This window comes from Haemorhous mexicanus, chromosome 13, assembly GCF_027477595.1.
Source record: "Haemorhous mexicanus isolate bHaeMex1 chromosome 13, bHaeMex1.pri, whole genome shotgun sequence".
NCBI lineage: Eukaryota > Metazoa > Chordata > Aves > Passeriformes > Fringillidae > Haemorhous > Haemorhous mexicanus.
In genome coordinates, this window is record NC_082353.1 from 19,898,119 (window position 1) to 19,915,834 (window position 17,716).

The window sequence follows — 17,716 nt, forward strand, 5'->3', positions numbered from 1 at the left end:
CAGGGAATACATTCCTGACTTGCTACTTAATTGCTTTCGTGCAGGTGCAAAGGGCTAAATGAAAGGGAAAATAAGAATGAGTGTGTGGGGCCTAATTAATCTCAGCTTTAAGCAGGAACCTAATGTCAGGAGGAGGTGGCTGCTGGAACAAATAGGCTTCTACCCAACGTCTATGCAGATCTTGTGCTATTTGTCCCCCAAGGGCCAGGCTTGTTTCCAAGGCACTGGTGGGTGATGCCCCTGTCGGTAAGGAGGTGATGGGGACAGTCCCATCCCATGTGGCAGGGCTGGCTGGTGCTCGCTGGCAGTGCCAGCAGGGTCTGCTTTCCTCTTTCCCCCTGTATGGAAAGCACTTCAGATGTAGGAGTAGATCTCTGTGACTCCGAGCAGAGTTTCCATCCTGATCCCTTTTGGCAGATCCTTGCAGAAGTGATGGAGTTTAGGGGATTCCAGGGTAAACAGGGTCCAGTGCCGGCAGCATCTCCTGGGTCTCAGAAGCTGGTCCTTCTGCCATACAAGTTGACTCTTAAACCCACAAAGGTTTAAGAGTCAAATTGGAGAAGGGGAAAATATGTTTTTTGCTTGTGCCCAGGAGCACTCCTGCCAGCCAGCAGCTTCAGAGATGGTGCAACCACCCTCAGAGCTCGGGCGTTTCCTCCTGAAATAAGTGGGAGTAGTTTTAATAATGGAAAACCTATTCCAGAAAGGGAATCTCCTCCTCTTGGGGAACAATGCAGAGCCACCACTGCCAGCCCAGGATCTGCAGGGACCTGTATACCACGTACTCTTTAATTTAATAGCCTGGAAAATGTGAAAGTCTATCTGCGTGTAATTAAAGTCCCAGTAGAGCCCCTGGGGGTGTGTTTGCCAGTGCTGGGCCCAGCAGGGCTTGGGGCTGTCCCTCTTTCACCCCTGCAGCTCCTTTGCTGGCCAGAAGAGCTGGATGTCCTCAGTTTTCCTCCCCGTCCTCGCATTGCACTTCATATTTTTTAAGTTCTTTTGAGCTCTTTTTCCCTCCCAAGGTCCTTCCCTCTCACTGTGTTATGCTGCAAGAAATACAGAAAGAGCAAGATGGGAACTGATAGACTGCAGGAAAAAAAGTATATTCATTAAAATGGCAAAATGAACCACATTTCCCCTTATTAATTCCTTCCTTGCAGTATTTCCAGTCCAAGCATGTACCTGTGATGCTTCCATGGACCCGTGTGGTCCAGGAGCATCTCTGAGGTGCATGTGTGCGCGTGTCTGCGAGTCTCTCGGTTGTCTGAGCAACGGGACGTTCATCACTAACTCCCAGGATAATTAACTCATTTTCCTGTATTTATAGCAAACCAGTACAGGGAGTGTTGGCATTCATCCCTGATAGAGCCACGTTTGGCCACAATGTTTTGAATTTTGGCTGTTTCTTGCATTACAGCAGCTTTGTCATCATCCCCGCTGCCTGCTCATTAAGTGGGCAGCTCATTAAGCTAACAAGGGCAGTGCTGATGGTGACTGCCTGAGCCAGGCTGCCCATGAATGCCCACCTCGGTGTGCCCCGCTCCTGGTTTGCAGGTGCAGGGGGTGTTTGCAGCAGCATTCCCATCTCCAGATGCCTGCATATGCCTGTGCTAACAGCAGCGTCGCTCCTGGCTTGCCTGCTGCCAAGGGGAAATTTTACTGCTTCAAGGTTTGTTGCAGGGATCTGATGCAAGGAAACGTTGGAGCATCCTGACTCAGCACCGCAGTGGTGGGGGACCCGTGGGAAAGACACGGAGCATCTTCTCTCAGACACAGGGCATGCGTATGCCAGGTATGTTCCCATCAGCTGGGATAAATCCTGACCTGCACACGGATTTCTCGTTTCTTCCAGAGAAGCAACTTGGTACTTTTTAGCTGTTCTTTCTTTTTGCTGCTTGTTTGTTCAGTTGGTCTTTGGGGAGGGAGGGGTGAAGAAAGCAAGGGGAAGGGGTCTCGGGGTGCGGGTGGTGGGGCTGGAGGAGGGCTCATTGCTGCAAGGTGTTGTTGCAGAACTGGGGAGACAGATTTGATCACTGCTGTTCCTGTTATTTGTACAAAGGTAAGGAATGCTTTATTTTGGAATCAGCAAACAGGAAGGTGCTTGAAAGAGTAGGAGATGTGCTGTACCTGCAGCTGGGACTGTAAACAGCTTGTGACCACAGGAGCTGAAAGTGTGTGTCCTTAAAACGTGAGTTCTACTCAGGTAAAAAGGGCAATGAAATCAAGCGTGGGGAACAACCACACTGCTCATCACTCCCCAGCCACCCCTTTTTTAGGGAGGCTTTTACCTTTCCCTCCTCCTCCTGCCTTGCCTCCAGAAGGGAAAGGGACAGAGGTGTTATGCTGGTGCTGCTTGGGTCCTGGGAAGGTCCAGCCTCCTAAATGCCACTGTGATCCTCTCCCAGGAGCCACTGTAAGATCCTGGACAATGTGGGATGCCCCTTCTCCTGCCTGGTCACCCCCAGCTGCTCCTGCCCGTGACCCCAGATCTGGCACTTGAAATGGAAGTAGATCATTAAGGTTTAAGACACTAATGGGAAGGGCTGTGGGGTTTCTAAAAAACTGAGCCCTGCTTACAAACCCCCTTTGGAAGGACGAGTCCTTGAACCGAGCACAGCTGCCCCAGCACAGGCTCAGCCAGCTCTGGTATGACCTATTCCCAGCAGGATGCTGGCAGACAGTGACTGGTTCCATGGTCCTGGCCACCACTCCTGCTTTCCCAGCTGCTCAGCCACCTTGCAAAGAGCTAAAAATATATGTCTGTGTGAACAGTCACAGTAGCTACAGCAGAGGTGAGCCAGAGAGAGTGGCCAGGCTGGGTCACTGTGGTGGGGGGACACAGTGACTTTGCAAAATGGGCAACACAGGGAGGGGACAGGCAGGGACAGGATGGGACAAGACAGAATGGGACAGACTGCTGCTGATACCTCCAGTGCTGATCCCACCACCTCCCCACTTTTGTCAAAGCTGCAGTACTACACAGCCCCTAAGATGGGATTCACTTTGCTGCTTGCGTTTCAGCAGGGGATGAGTGAGGAGCAGCTCCCTGCATCTCCCCACTGCCCCACCACGCGGGAGGACACCAATGTCTCAGCCTCTGCCTATCCCCAGTACTGGGTGGAGCCCCGGTTCACCCAAGCAGCCAAGGTCCGTGTGATCATCACAGCCATCTTCTTCCTGCTGGCAGCGGGCAGCAATGCAGCAGTGCTGGGCAGCCTGCTGAGGAAGAGGAGGAAATCCCACGTGCAGCCGCTGATCCTCAGCCTGGCGCTGGCTGACCTGCTGGTGACAGTGATGGTGATGCCCCTGGATGCAGCGTGGAACGTGACAGTGCAGTGGTACGGAGGGGACATCTCCTGCAAGATCCTCAACTTCCTTAAGCTCTTTGCTATGTATGCTGCTGCCCTGGTACTGGTGGTCATCAGCCTGGACCGGCACGCAGCCATCCTCCATCCCTTCTCCCGTGCTCACCGCCGCAACGGGATGCTGCTCCGTGCTGCCTGGGCTGGCAGCGTGCTCCTGGCTTTGCCCCAGGTAAAGTTCAGGGTCCTCGCCATGGAGTTTGCCTAGGCTGGGGTGGTTTTGGAAAAGGGCTTCTCCATCTCAACATCCCCAGCCAGTCCATCCCAATCCATGGACTCCACCGGCACCAGAATAAGGCATGAGTTCGGTGCCCAGAGCCTGTCTCCCAGTCTGACACCAGCAGGAAGGTGCTCTCCATGCACAGCCAGCAGCATCTCAAGGATGGGGTGCTCTATTCCAAATCCTCTCTGAGTTTTTATTTGGTTCTCCATTTCAGCTTTTCCTCTTCCACCTGAACACAATCCCAGGAAAGAATTTCACCCAATGTGTTACTCATGGGAGCTTCCGAGCACACTGGGAGGAAACTGTCTACAACATGTTCACCTTCACCACCCTCTACATCACCCCCCTGAGTGTCATGATCGTATGCTACATCCGGATCCTTTGGGAGATCAGTAAGCAACTAAAGGTCAATAAAGGTAAGTAGATCCCAGCCCTTTAATGTCCTCCATGACTGAACTTCTCCATCCTGGAATTGTTGTTCGGTGTGTCACAACATCCTTTGAAAGCTAAGAAGTTTTGCACAAACCAATTAAGATGTTTTGCACAAACTTATTGACCCCAGTCCTTGCTGTCTTCTGCTTCCTGTGGGACATGGACCAGATGATGAGATGGTCTTCCCTCTCTGGCAGAAGCAGTCATGGATGGTTATGTTGTCTTGGTTTTCCCCTATCTTCAACTATCTTTTTGACTCTCCTTGGCAGGTTTGACAAGAAATCAAAATGACCACATCTCCAAGGCACGCATGAAGACTCTCAAGATGACCATAGTGATTGTTGCCACCTTCATCATCTGCTGGACCCCTTATTATCTCCTGGGCTTGTGGTACTGGTTCCAGCCGGCCATGATCCAGAAGATGCCGGAGTATGTCAACCACAGCTTCTTCCTCTTTGGCCTGCTGCACACCTGCACTGACCCTATCATTTATGGACTGTACACCCCTTCCTTCCGGGAGGACGTGCAGTTGTGTCTCAGGGGCATTGAAACTGCCATCACCAGGCAAAAGAGACACAAACCCATCTCAGCCTCAGAAAAGAACACCAAGGATGGTGCTGCAAATGGTGGGGTGGCGTCAGGGGGCTCCAACGGGACAACTGTCAGCACGGTCTGATGAAGAGATGTACCCACAAGGGCATGGCAAGCACAGCTTTGGGACTGTTTTGTCCTGTAGGACTATTTTGGAGACTGTCATGACGAGGTTCCCTACTCACCTTTGGTAGGTGAGGGTTTCTGGCCAGAAACTGAGAATGTGTCTCCTCCCTGTACTCAGGGTGAAAAATTTGTGGGTATTTCTGGTCATTCTGCTGATTCTGGCAGTGCTGTGACAACTAGAAAAACATCCTTTTTGTACCTGACACATGCTCCAGTCCTGATTCTGGGATCAAGCTTCTCTACACTTCCAGCATCAACCTCTGGGAGGAAATTTACCATCTCCTCTGTGGCCCAGGGTCATGTTTCTGGAGTAGCTGGTCTTCAAGTGCCCTTTGCACCTACACCCAGCTGTAGAGCTGCATGGATGGTGCCACCCTGAGCCTGCAAAGGTGTGATCACAGGCTTTCACTCCTTTTTCTCCACCCATTGTAGGAAAAGCTCTCTGGAAATTTCAGATCTCCTGACTCAGAATCTGCCTGGGTCTCCCATGGCTGTGTGACAAGCCCTGGGAAAGATCTAAATATCTGGAGGTTGACTAATGCAGGGGCATTCATGCCCCAGGCATGGTGGGCAGAGAGGGAGTGCTGTGGGGATGGAGGGACTCAGGCAAGAGTGGTACAAAGAACCACAGTAGGGTGGAGTGAGGTATCTTCTCTCTTTTGAAGAGAGCCAGAAGGAAAAACAGTCCCTGCTACTGTTTTCTGTTGTGAAGGGGGTGGTATAGACAGACAGAAAGACACATCATTACACAGCAGCTCTGTGGGACAGAGGGCAAACCAGGAGAGAGAGTATTTGGGGTAATGAGAGCCAGACATGACAGTGCCCAGCCCCCCTAGACCTTTCTGTCCCCATGTCCCAGACCACAAGCTGGCAGCATGCAGGCCACATGCTGGACACATTTGCTTTGCCCTAAGCAACACCAGCCCATCAGCTCTGCCCCAGCAGAGCAAGTACAGCCACCCCACAGGGGCTGTTCGGGGTGTCCCAGTGATGGAAGTGATGGGATGCAGCTGGTAGGGCTCCATCAGCACATTTAGTGCCAGATAGAGGTAAATGAGGGCAAGGAGGCCTTCTGGAGGGATCAGCTGAGCTGTGGTGAGTAACATGGGTTGTTTGCTTTCTACCATTGTGCCAAAAGTTGCTTGTGAAGGCAGAACTTTCTTCTCTGGGTGTGGATTGAAGAGATGAGTTTATTCAACTGTGTTGTCCTTTCCAGGTAATTAGAAGTGGATTTTTTTTTTTTTTATTCTCTGATGATTGTTATTAAATGTGGGGTTTGCTTTTGAAGAGAAATTCAGTTTTTAGCCAGGTGGGTTGTTGTTTTCCTAGTTTAGTTAAACCTCTGGATGGCTCAGGAGCTCTGGACTTGGCAGTAGGCAGTTTCTTGGCTATTTTTGTGGCCACTGCTGCTTTGAATGAGCATCTGGACTTTATCAGGATGGAAGAGCTTTGTCTTAAAAACAACCCTTGTCTTGCTGTGGTTGCGTGTGTAGGGAGCTGGGAGATGTCTTTCCCTCTAGAAAACAAATCTCCTTTGGGCATTGAAGGGGCTTTTTCTCAACCCTGTTTCCAAGAGGTGTTGGCTCCCTATCAGCCAGAAAGGATCTGCATTGGTCTCCCAGTTCACCAGCTAACAAATTATTGAAATTAGAGGGGTGGCAAGCAGTCCTTGCAGGCTGGCTGAGGCTGGGCAATGAGGACACAGGGAGCCACAGTGCCCACAGTGATGCTGAGCTGCGCATGGGTATCCAGCCCTTGCCCTTCTGGTACTAATTATTATTTATGCTAAACATGTAGCCCAAGGAGAGAAAAAAAAAAATCAATTAGAACTGCAGGAGCCCAGACCAACTGGGGGGAAAAGCATGAGCCATTTAGGAAGGATCCAAACTCCAATGAGATGCGTAATCGCAGTTTGGCTTTCCTGGCCTCGTTCTGCTCAAAGTTAATTACCCAATGCTAACAGAGCCAGGGGGGGCTGATGCCAGACTGGCAAAAAAGGGCTTCTTGTAAGGTGATGGGAATGGCTTGCAGTAGGGGAATCTAATTTATTCATCAGACACTCCTTTGGTCTCTTTGTTTATACTGCTGATGGGAGACAGACCCTGAAGGTGCGTTGGTTTTCTGGCAAGCCTTGAATAAGTAGGAAAGTGTCTTTAATCTACTGAAAATTGTCTTCATCCACTTTTTGCTGAGTGGGAGAGAACAGATACAACATTGCTCATACACATGTCTCCTCTTGCCCAGCAATGGGAGAGCTCAGAGGTCTTCTCTGAGAAGCAAGAAATACTTTTTTTCCTTGTGGGAAGGATTTTACACCCCATGGGTACAATGAGAAGGCAAAATGAGTTTGGCTTTAGGAGGACTCTGATCTTACAATAACTTAGATTGGAAAATATCTCTATGAAGAGTAGGAAAATGGGAATTCTGGCAAGTATATGTACCTTAGTCCTTAGGGGAAGCATGGCACATTCCTTGGGATTCTTGCAGGCACTCTAGTGCTGCTCCTTTTGTCCATCTCTTTCATACCTTCCCTCCTGTTGCTGATATTCAAAGTGACATCTTGTGGAGTCTGGAGTGTGGGCAAGGTGCCCGAAGTGACAGCTTTTATGAGAGAAGGAAAATGTCACTGGAAACGTGTGCTGCTAAGCCACGTGTCCACTGCATGCAGGAAGGGGGAGCAAACAGGTGGGCAGCACCTCCCTTGGGGAAGCTGGGATCAGTCTGGGTCCTGCCAGAGGTGAACCAAAGCCCAGGCCTGGTTTGTATATTCCTGCATTTCTGATTCTGCTTTTCTTGTATTTGCTCACACTTTAGAAAGCACAAGATTTTTGCATCACTTACTAGGAGCATGAATCCCTAGGTCTCGCTTTCCCCCCCCAACTTAGGGGTGGTCCTGCTTTCTGTGGTGCTTCCTTCTCTCTCCCGCCATTGCCTCAAACCCTTTGTCTCCAACAGCACCTGCCCTTCTCCTCAGCTGGCTCCTGAGATCTCTGTATATAAATATATATAAAATAGAGAGAAAAAATACTTTTTATATTTATTATCTATTTATGCTTGTTGGAGGAAAATTCTCCCGCTTCCTCAAAACCTGCTCATTCCCACCAAGGAAACACCAGTTACCACACTTCTTGCAGTCCCAGCCGGGATCAGATTTGTCTGATTTGGTAACAATTCCTTAATATTCACCAGAGTAATGTAATGAACATATTAATAAGAGCAGGTAGCTCTGTATTTTACAACTCCTCGACCTCACCCTGGGCTGCCCACTTCAAACACAGCGGCCCTTTGTTCAAGAGGAAATTCTGATTCATTCCCTGTTAATGTTTTTATAGCACTGTGCATGTTCAAAGAGCCACGCAAGTGGCTTAAGAGGCTAACACAAACCTTGGGTTAATTCATAATACTGTTAGTTACTCAGCACAATACCCACATTAATCCAGCTGACTGCCCCTTGCCACGTTGGGAAACACATGCTGAAATCAGCAGGGAGCTCCGAAAACAAGCGTGGGAGTAGGATATTAAGTATTTTGCCAGGCTGCTAGGTAGGATCTGAGCACCTTAAATGTATTTAAAATATTTTCCCATTGCTGTTGCCTCGCTCCACAGCTGTGGAGCTGAAGCAATGATGAGGCTGTGCCCAGAATCCCTGCAGGCCTGAGCATGAGGAATGGGGCTACAAGCTCTCCAAGGGATATTGCAGACACATCCATCAGGACTCAGCCCCCACCTGAAACCACCTCCTTTTTTTGGGGGTCTATTCAAACTGATCAAAGCAGAAAAAGCTGGGTTTGTTTTTTTTTTTTTCCTTTGATACCTGCTGATTTCATTGCAGAGCTGGACTGTGCATGTCTGCCATGAGCCCCCACAATGCTTTCTCTCTGGGGACATAGCCTAGAACTATTATTACTTCTGCTTACTCTCAGAAACTTTCCTATGCAAAGAAACCCTAAGAAAAGAGCTTTAAATCCCTGCTGTGTTCTTTTCATCTGGCTCAGGAGCTCCCAGGTTTGTGCCTTTCTCTGCAGTGCAGCAGACAGCCATCCCACAACTGCTGCTCAACCTCCTTCTCCAAAGGGCCCCAAACAGCCCATCTGTTCCAAAAGATGAGCTTTTTTTCAAACAAACCAGACTTTTACAAAGCAGTACCCTTTAGACAGCATAAAATACCTCCAGGTTTTCTGGCTGGCCCATTATCTCCCCTAAACTTGTATATTTACATGGCACAACATTTAATATAACATGCTGAGGAAGACAAATATAGGCAAATATTCCCATGACCCCTATGCACATTCCAAACCCCAAGTTTCTGCACTGAAATATCAAGGAGTAAACTATAAAGTCGTTGAACATGTTGCACAATAAATTATTTGTTTATGCATATTTTAATTGCAAATCTCTGCTATAATTAGCACAGACACTTCTTGGGCTGAGGAGCTGCAGTGTCCATTGACAGTGAGCATTATTAACGGGCTGTAAAAGGCAATGGGGAATTGGATTATAATGTTCTTGTTTTGCAAGCTGTATGGTGAATAAATAAATTTGTTCTGGCAGCAAAATTAACTGGGATAAATGTGTCTAGCTCCAGTCACCAAGAAGAGGGGTTGCTGTAAATGAACTTGTTCTCAGCTTTGAATTAAAAAGCCTGATTACCAGGACATTATTTCTGGCAATTAGGTACCAGAACAACATCAGAAATATAAGAGATTTTCTTTGAAATATTAATGAGTAAGCTAGTAATCACAGACTCATTTGCTGGAAATATGTGATGAGTTGGTGTTTTTTTGTGGTTAGGGTTCACTGTGCAATGAAAATCTGCATTTATCAAATCTACTAAAGGCTGCACTGAGAGACTGAACTGTGGCACCTGACTTTTCTTTGCCTAGAATCCCTGGGTCTTCATGGGGTTACCCCATGCCCAGTCACTAATCAGAAGACAGTGCTTTGCTCCTTTTTCTGTTTCAGACAGTTGTAGGTTGCTTTGCAAACACAAATGACTTGACAGAAAGGAGAGAGGAGAAAGCATTGCCCAGTGCATGTTGCATTACTAACTTGCACATGTTGTATTCTCTAACAAATCCCCAGTTTGGTAAGAACAATCCTTATTCAGTATTGATGCTGAAAACCCTGAGTTTGTCTAATCTGCACAGTAAGCTAGGATAAAACAGATCATGGCTGATCTAGCCTTGTAGATGTTTGTGCTGGTTTTGTCCAGGATACAATGAATTTTCCTCATAGCAGTGCAGTAACTATGTTTTGGATTTGTGCTTAGCTGCCAGCTGGGATTAAAACACAACAATGTTCTACAGAGGGGAAAAAAACATACTAGAAACCATTTAAGTTCTTCCATTTGGCGGTCCATTTTATTTCTTGTTGTTTTTTTTCCTTACAATCATTATGCTCAAATATAAAAATTCCTGGCCAAAGTTAGTTTTAAAATTTTAAAAGTAATTCCATCTGCATTGATACATGCCAAACATCACTAGATTCAGTTTCTGAAAACATACTGATAAGACTCCCAAACAGGCTGCTTTGCCCGACATCCAGAAAAATCTTCCTCTCCAACTTGTGCAAACATATTTCAGCTTGACAGAAAATAAGTTACACCTGAGTGTTTCCATGCTTTTCATTAATCTTAAATAACCTTTCTTCCATGGACCCTTAATGATTGGCTCATGCTAAGCTGCAACACAGTGATCCTTTTCAGCTGTACTAGGCATCCTCATGAATCCCAGGAACACAGAAATAAGAATAAATGCAGAGATGCCATGAGGATTAATATATTGGTGACAGAACTGGGCACCTTTATTTCCAGAGCTCTGGACTAGAGGCAGTGCATTGCAGATCAGCTATTGTTAAGGCACGAGGTGAAATTAACAGTTTATCTTCTCGGGTGGTTCATCTCTCTGAGTCAAACATTCTGTGCCAGTAGTAGATGAAGGTTGGCGAGTTGCTGGCCCCTATCACTATCAGCAACAGCAGGTACAGCATCATCATTACAGCAAAACGATGGGTGTAGAACCAGGAAGATTCATTAGAAGGCCTGAAAGAGGAAAAAGGCACAAATTTTGTCAGAGATGCACAAATACCTTGGCAAAAAATATTTCAGGCTTCATTATTTTAAGCAAATCCTACAAAAACAAAGTTGTTCCACAATCCCTGTAACAAACAAAGCCTGATCTCACCACATCCCTTTTCCTTAAGTCTCCATGCACAATCCTGTCTTTTCTCCCCATGTTTACATCTTTCCCTGTGGTCTGGAGCTGTAGCTGCCTGGCCCGTAGACGTGTTGAGTAGCTGAGTGAACCCTGCCACTTAGGATAGATAAGGGCAGAGTTAAAACTGAGGCAGTTTAAGAGATGCACTCACCAGACACCCATTCTTGGTTTCCTGCCACAAACAGATAATTATACCTCTCAAAGACTCTAAGTGCTTACAGGTCTGGTGAAAAAAGCAAATTTAGCTGAGCCTGGGAATGTCAAAGACCACGACAGAGGCAACACGATGGTGTAATACTTATTTCCATAGGAAACAGGCTACAAACAAATTCTGGCAGTGCAGTATATCTTTCTTGGTTGTTTTCTCTTGTTTTTCAACAATGAGATGTGTTTATCTGGCTGTTGTAGCAGCTCATCCCTCTAGACAGCTGAACTCTTACCTCCTATGCTGCTTCTGTGAATACACTAGTAAGTATTTAACTCGTAAAAGCTGGTTGTTTGTGACAACAAAGTATTTCTGTGGTACGTCTCCCCCTTCGCTGTTTTTCACTCTTGCTCTTTTTCTGTCTATTTCTTCTGAATCTGAATTGGGAAAAGAAAAAAGCAGAACTTCAAGTAACTGTAAAAAAAGTAAACAACCAACACCCCCATACACACCCCCCACAAGAATGGGAATGAGATAACCAAAAATCTAGTCTTGGTATTCCCCTGAATTCCTCAGCTTCCAAGAATAGAGTGAGAAGTTTGCTTGAGGCTATACCACTCCTAGTCATCCTTGGTATGGATGACATTATGGCCCAGACCAGGGTGACAAGGAGGTAAGTCTCCCATCCCAGTGCTCAAGGAGCCACTAATTTAACAGGGAAAGAAAAACAACATGAAGGACAGATGTAACTACTACGCAGTTATTACTGTACTAGACTCACCTTTCTTTTTCACCTGGCACTTTACATCTGGGTGGTCAATGATCTCACAGACAGCCACACAGCTGAGGACAGAGCCCAGTGCACTTCGCTGCCAGCCAAGACCGTGAGGGCTGTACAGCAGAGCCAGGCTCAGGTCACTGGTCAGATAGGTGCCCTCACCAAACAGGGATGTCTGAAACAGAGCATAAATCTACCCTAAAATCATGTGCTGCAAACCTCAAACAACATACAAGTGTTCTTTCCTTTCAGACTGGCAGTTCTGCTCCTGAAGGTAAATTACGAAAGGCCTTTCTGACCCATGCTGGGCCTGGTCCATGCACTGTTTTTGTCCTGGCACAACTTCCTTGGGGTGGGGCTGCTGCCCTCTCCCATCCCTCAAATTAGCTGCTTGGCAGAGCACTTGGTGTGGACAGATTCATGCTTTCCCGGATTTGGAGTTAGTTTGCCAGCAAAAGTATTTTACATCAACATGACTGCACCGCTGTTAAAAGGCATTTCATCGATTTATTGAGACTGTCATCATTCAAGTAATCCAAACTCCCCAAACAAGGCAAGGCTTTACTTCATTTAAATCCATGCTTTACTAGAAAAGAGGAAAGAACTTTTCAATTTGCCACACTGGCTAAAATTATTACTCCAGTAAGTCCATTGTACCCATTACTCATTGAGAATGTGGGGAAAAACCACAGTCCAGGTTGACTGGAATGTCAAGCAGGTGCTGTGTCAAAGCTGCCTCACAGCTGACACAAAAAGCCAGGAATCTCAACTTCCCTTCCACTGAAATCAGAAGAGGTGCAAATCCTGTGGGATGTCTCCCTAAACCAGACCATTTTAAGAAGGCTCTACTAGCAAGTAGCACCTGAAACTTTGCTGATCTAAACACAAGGCCAGGCAGAAAATCTCCAGTATCCTCCGTCTCCGCAGACAGGCACTTCCCAGCTGCAGGCTGTCAGACAGGCCAGGATTTTCAGGGGAATTACATTTCCTTATAAAGAAGCAAAGGACAGTCAAAATTTGTCACACTGGTGAAAAGGGTTTCATGCCACTTCCAGTTTTTACCCTCAGGCTGCACTAGAAAATCCAACACAGCCATCTGCGAAGGCCTACACTGAAATGAACACAGCAGTACAAGAGCATCAGCACGTTTCATACCCCAAAAGGAATCTGGGCCTATTTTTAAAACGTGTCCCCAGCTGCAAGTGAGCAAGGGAAGATGGAGTCAATGGCAGGAGCCTCACCCTGTTCAAGTGGCAGTGCAGGCCGTGGTGCAGGATGGAATGGAAGTTCTCCAGGCGGCTCCCGTGGAAGGCGTAGATAAGGTCCCGCTCTCCCTTGGTCTCAGCAAACTTGGTGTTCATTTGATCACAGTACACGATCTCAAAGAGATAGTCTGGAGCAGGAACTGCAGCCCCAGACATCCCTGTGAGTTCCTGGATCTTCTCGTACTTAAAAACAGGAAGGGATACAAATGTTGTTTTATGTGGTTAGATTACTCACTGGAAATTCTGCTCCCTGTCCCTTCATACTGTTTAATGTATTCTGATTATGCTTTTCTGTAGAATTTAACACTCTCACAATTCAGAAGGAGTAAGTGCACAGTAAAAATCCTGCTGGTTTCTTGCTATCGAAGTTAAATCCTTAATCTTGTCTCCAGAAAAAAACCCCAAACCTGAATTGTAATTATGAATTAATTTATGATGCAAGACAATATCTCAATTCTGCTCTGGCTACTAAGACAATATATTCATCAGCTGATTTTGCAAGAGGAAAAAACCAAAAACATTAGTTGTTTTCATCTTGGTGCTAATCTCTACAAGTATTTTGATCCCTGTTACAGAAGTGCCTCAGTGGCACTGAACCTTTCCCTTTTTGGGGCAGAAGACAAGAGCTGTCTTTCTCATGACAAGCAGGAGCCAGTTCCATGACACCCAAACTGGACTCTCTCAGACTAAACCATGCATGTGCACGTTATGTTAACTGCAGTAACCAACTACAGTCACTGTCTATCATCAACTACTGACATTGGTAACTATTTCTTCCAACCAGTTCCTGAAAATTTACTTTAAAACATCCCTCTCTATATACAGAGAAGAATGGATTTATGTTCAGCTGTCAAGCTCTCACAATAACCAACTTAATTCTGGGAGGAGGAAATATTCTCTGAAGTGCAAGTTTGTCTCAAAAATTCTAATTAATTCTATTAATGTTAATTCTCAAATTCTAATTAAGATTTTCAGAATTCAAAACTCACCTCCTGTTTCTTAGTACTTTGTATCATAAAGACTTTAGATGATAGAATCCAACTAAAGAGCTCCCAGGTTCTTTCATCTGTATTTGGAACAGACTCCAGAAGTTCTTTCAGGCTTGGTAGAGCCTTGGTATCTGCAAGCTAACAACAGAGGCATTCAGCACAAGCTCCTTAGTGCCACTGCGATTAAAGAGGGACCTCTAGTGAAAACAAAACAATATTTCACCCCAACAAACTGAAAAACAGGTTCTGTTCTGAGATATAAACACTTGTTTCCAGTTTGTGGGGAAGTTTGTCAATTGCTCTGAATGCAAATACCAGGCAAGTTACAGTGATATTTACCAACAGCATCTGTAGGGTTTGTACAGGAACAATGAGACACACTCCTGAGAGAAAACAAGCTGTCACAGGGCAATATGTGCAGTAGACCTGACATGGAGGTGTTCAGGCCATGTAACATTCAAATCCTTCAATATGAATTTGAATTTAATGTTGGCAAGCTCTCAAAACACTTTACAGAATACCAGAAACATTAAGGCTGGAAAACACGTCTGAGATTATTGAGTCCAACCCTTAGCCTAACTTTGCCAAGCCCACCACTAAACCATGACCCCAAGCGCCACATCTACGTGTTTTCTGAACACCTCCAGGGATGGTGATTCCACCACTTCCCTGGGCAGCCTGTGCTAATGCCTAACCACCCTTTCAGGATATTTCAGAATACTCAATCTTAAACAGCCGGAGGCCGCTTCCTCTCGTCCTGTCGCTCCCTACCTGTTACCTAGCTCTTGTTACTTCACGTGCTGTCCACACCGGATCTGGGCGTTTCCCAGTGTGGGTTTATCGGTCAGAATCCCAAGTACTCTTTCAATGCTGGATTTCTTGATTGGATAAACCCTTCATCCTGATTTATCCGTGACCCTGCGGCGCCGCTGCCCTCACCTTTGCGGGCAGCCCGCGCTCCCCATCGGGGGAGGCGTTCTGGCGCCGCGGGCAGCTGCCCCGGCCGGCCCCCAGCACTCACCAGCCCTTCGAAGTCCTTGGTGTCGCCGCTGGCGTAGCGGCCCGGGAAGGGCCTCAGCGCCGAGTCGCGCTTGTAGCTCTGCAGCGCGGCGGCGAACAAGCTGCACCGCAGGTCGGCGGCCAGCGGGTCCCGCCGCGCCGCCTCCCTGGCGCCCGGGGCCGCCTCGCCGGGGCCCGGCGCTGACATGCCCGGCGGGGGCTGCCGAGCGCCCGCCGCTCCGACAAGGCGGCAGCACCCGCCCCACCGGCGTCGCCCCTTCCGCCGCCGGGGCTGCGGCGTGGCCCCGCCGCCCCGCCCCGCAGCCGCCTCCGCCCGCCCCGCGGCGCTCCGGAGCTGTCGGTCCCTGCGCCGCCGGGAGCGGGGTTGCCCGCCGGTTGTGCCCGTTACGTGGGGATGGGGAGAAGGGACGGAGGTCTGGGGGAATGGCGCCTTCGCCTCCAGTAGAGACTGGAGACGATTATAGATGACAGTGGCATCTTCCCCTGAGGCAGAGACCAGCAGAGGGGTTCAGGGGGCAGTGGCATCTTCCCCTCAGGCAGAGGCCGGGAGCGGGGTTCAAGGGGCAGTGGCATCTTCCCCTCAGGTAGAGACTGGGAGAAAGTTCGTGGGGAGTAGCGCCTTCCCCGCCTTCAGGCAGAGATCGGAAGAGGTGTACGAAAGGGGATGGCACCTTTGCCTCAGGTAATGACCTGAAGAAGAGGGTCAGGAGGAGGGAATGGTGCTTTCCCCTCAGGATAAGACTGAGAGAGGTGCGGTGGGAAAATGGCGCCGTCCCCTCAGGTGTTGATCAAGAGATGGGTAGAGTGCGCCATGGCACCCTCCCCTGAGGGGGTGACCAGGAGAGGGATATAGGCAGGAATGGCACCTTGCCCTCAGGTAGAGACTGAGAAGAGGGGTACAGGGGAAAATGGGATCACCCTCACAGGTAGAGACTGGGGAAAGGGATATGGGAGAATGGTGCTTTCTCTTCAGGTGGAAACTGCGAGAGGCCTACAGGGTACAGCAGCATCTTCTTCTCAGGTAGTGACCTGGAGGGAGTAAAGGGAGCAATTGCATTTTCCTCTCAGAGACTGGAAGGAGTTATGGTCGGGAGGGGAAATGTCACCTTTGCCTCAGATACAGACCAAGTCAGGTCCATGGCCGGTGTGGCAAAGAGAACATGGAGGGGGACCCTAGCTCTTTATACCCAGAGTGCAAGCACATCAGGACCCCATGGCAGGGGACAGTGGGGGGACACTGACCATGTGCTGGGTTGATAGTTGCATGGTGGCCATGTCAGGTGGCTTGTGCCCCATCCTCTGCACAGCATTGGGAGGGTCCCAGGGCCCTGCCCTCTACTGCTGGGGCATGGCAGATACAAACTCCCATCTTGGGCATTGCATTTGTGTGAAACAGCAGATTTACTAGAAGGGTTATCTAAGGAGACTGTTTTTTTTTGTCAAATTTGATTTTATGTAGCTCTAATTTTAACAGACTTACTTAAGTAAAAAACGTGTAGATGTCATTACTCCTCAACAATTCCCTTTATCATCCAAATTTATAGTCTCAAGGAAGAATCCAGGTTTGTTTGAGTCATCTCTGTAGGCTGGCATTGCAGGATTAAGGGAGAGGAATTCTCTTTTCAATTGAACCTCTTCATCAGGTTGCATTCCCTATGTTGCTTGAGACTGAGGCTCAGTGTTTCTCCCTGGAATGCTGGTGTGGTGTTACTGCTGTGAAGCCTCTTTCCAGCCCCAAAGTGTCTTGGAAATCCCCATCATCAGGGTGGAAGCCTCCTCAGCCCAAATGCTGTTGGTGTCCTGAGTAAAATTTTGGAAATGTATAGCACTATTTAAGGTCTTCTAACACTTTTCTTGGTTTCTTCATTCAGGAGGGATATTGCACATATCCACGAAGGAGCTGATACAGGCATGCACAGATGCTCAGAAAAATGCTAAGGTCAGTTGTGAATACCTTTTACTGGGCTCTCATCTTGTAGCTGGATCTCCAGAGATAGCTGAGCTGCAATTTGCCGCCTTCTTTAACAGGAACACCAGCTGTGTTATATACTGTCTAAGGCCAAAGTGGTATCAAAGCAAAAAAATGGGAACTCGATTCCCAAGTGCAAAATTTCTATTCTTAATCATCCACTTGAAAGGCTTGAAGTTTTTAACAATTCTGAATACACTTAATAATGATGAGATTTCAAAATTTTGGATAGAACCAGATAGATCATAGCCTTGCACTGTTGCATTAAATTGTAAGATATTTCAAAATAATATATAATTGGAGTTGTAGCTTAGTTTACTTGTTTTTTACTAGTTTATCCAAAAAAGCACCTTTCCATAGCAGATGTATCAAAAAGTCTGTAATACCAAGCCATCATTTCTAGGACAGTACAAATACTTGCTTGGGTCAGACATATTTAATGGCAGCATGTAGACAAAATTATTTTAAATGTGCCTTTAGTTTATGTTACCCAATTTAATAGATATCTGTACATGTTTTTATTTTTAAACATTGTGCAGTCTGTGAGGTCTGTGCTATTTTTCAACTTGCTTGCTCCAGAGGGTCTCTCACATGCCAGCAG

General features: G+C 47.4%; 2 protein-coding genes across 2 annotated transcripts; one reads left to right on the plus strand and one right to left on the minus strand.

The window, feature by feature from the left end:
- The first annotated feature begins 2,827 nt into the window (after window positions 1-2,827).
- Window positions 2,828-9,256, plus strand: LOC132333508 (gonadotropin-releasing hormone II receptor-like). Its single transcript, XM_059858683.1, has 3 exons — window positions 2,828-3,534; window positions 3,800-4,001; window positions 4,287-9,256. Exons 1-3 carry the CDS (start codon window positions 2,890-2,892, stop codon window positions 4,691-4,693), a joined length of 1,254 nt encoding a protein of 417 aa, XP_059714666.1. The 5' UTR covers window positions 2,828-2,889; the 3' UTR covers window positions 4,694-9,256.
- An 810-nt stretch (window positions 9,257-10,066) lies between these two features.
- PARP16 (poly(ADP-ribose) polymerase family member 16) lies at window positions 10,067-15,348 on the minus strand. Its single transcript, XM_059858684.1, has 6 exons — window positions 15,148-15,348; window positions 14,127-14,264; window positions 13,114-13,320; window positions 11,876-12,047; window positions 11,390-11,531; window positions 10,067-10,774 (listed from the first exon to the last, which is right to left on the minus strand). Exons 1-6 carry the CDS (start codon window positions 15,331-15,333, stop codon window positions 10,630-10,632), a joined length of 990 nt encoding a protein of 329 aa, XP_059714667.1. The 5' UTR covers window positions 15,334-15,348; the 3' UTR covers window positions 10,067-10,629.
- Window positions 15,349-17,716: the final 2,368 nt, after the last annotated feature.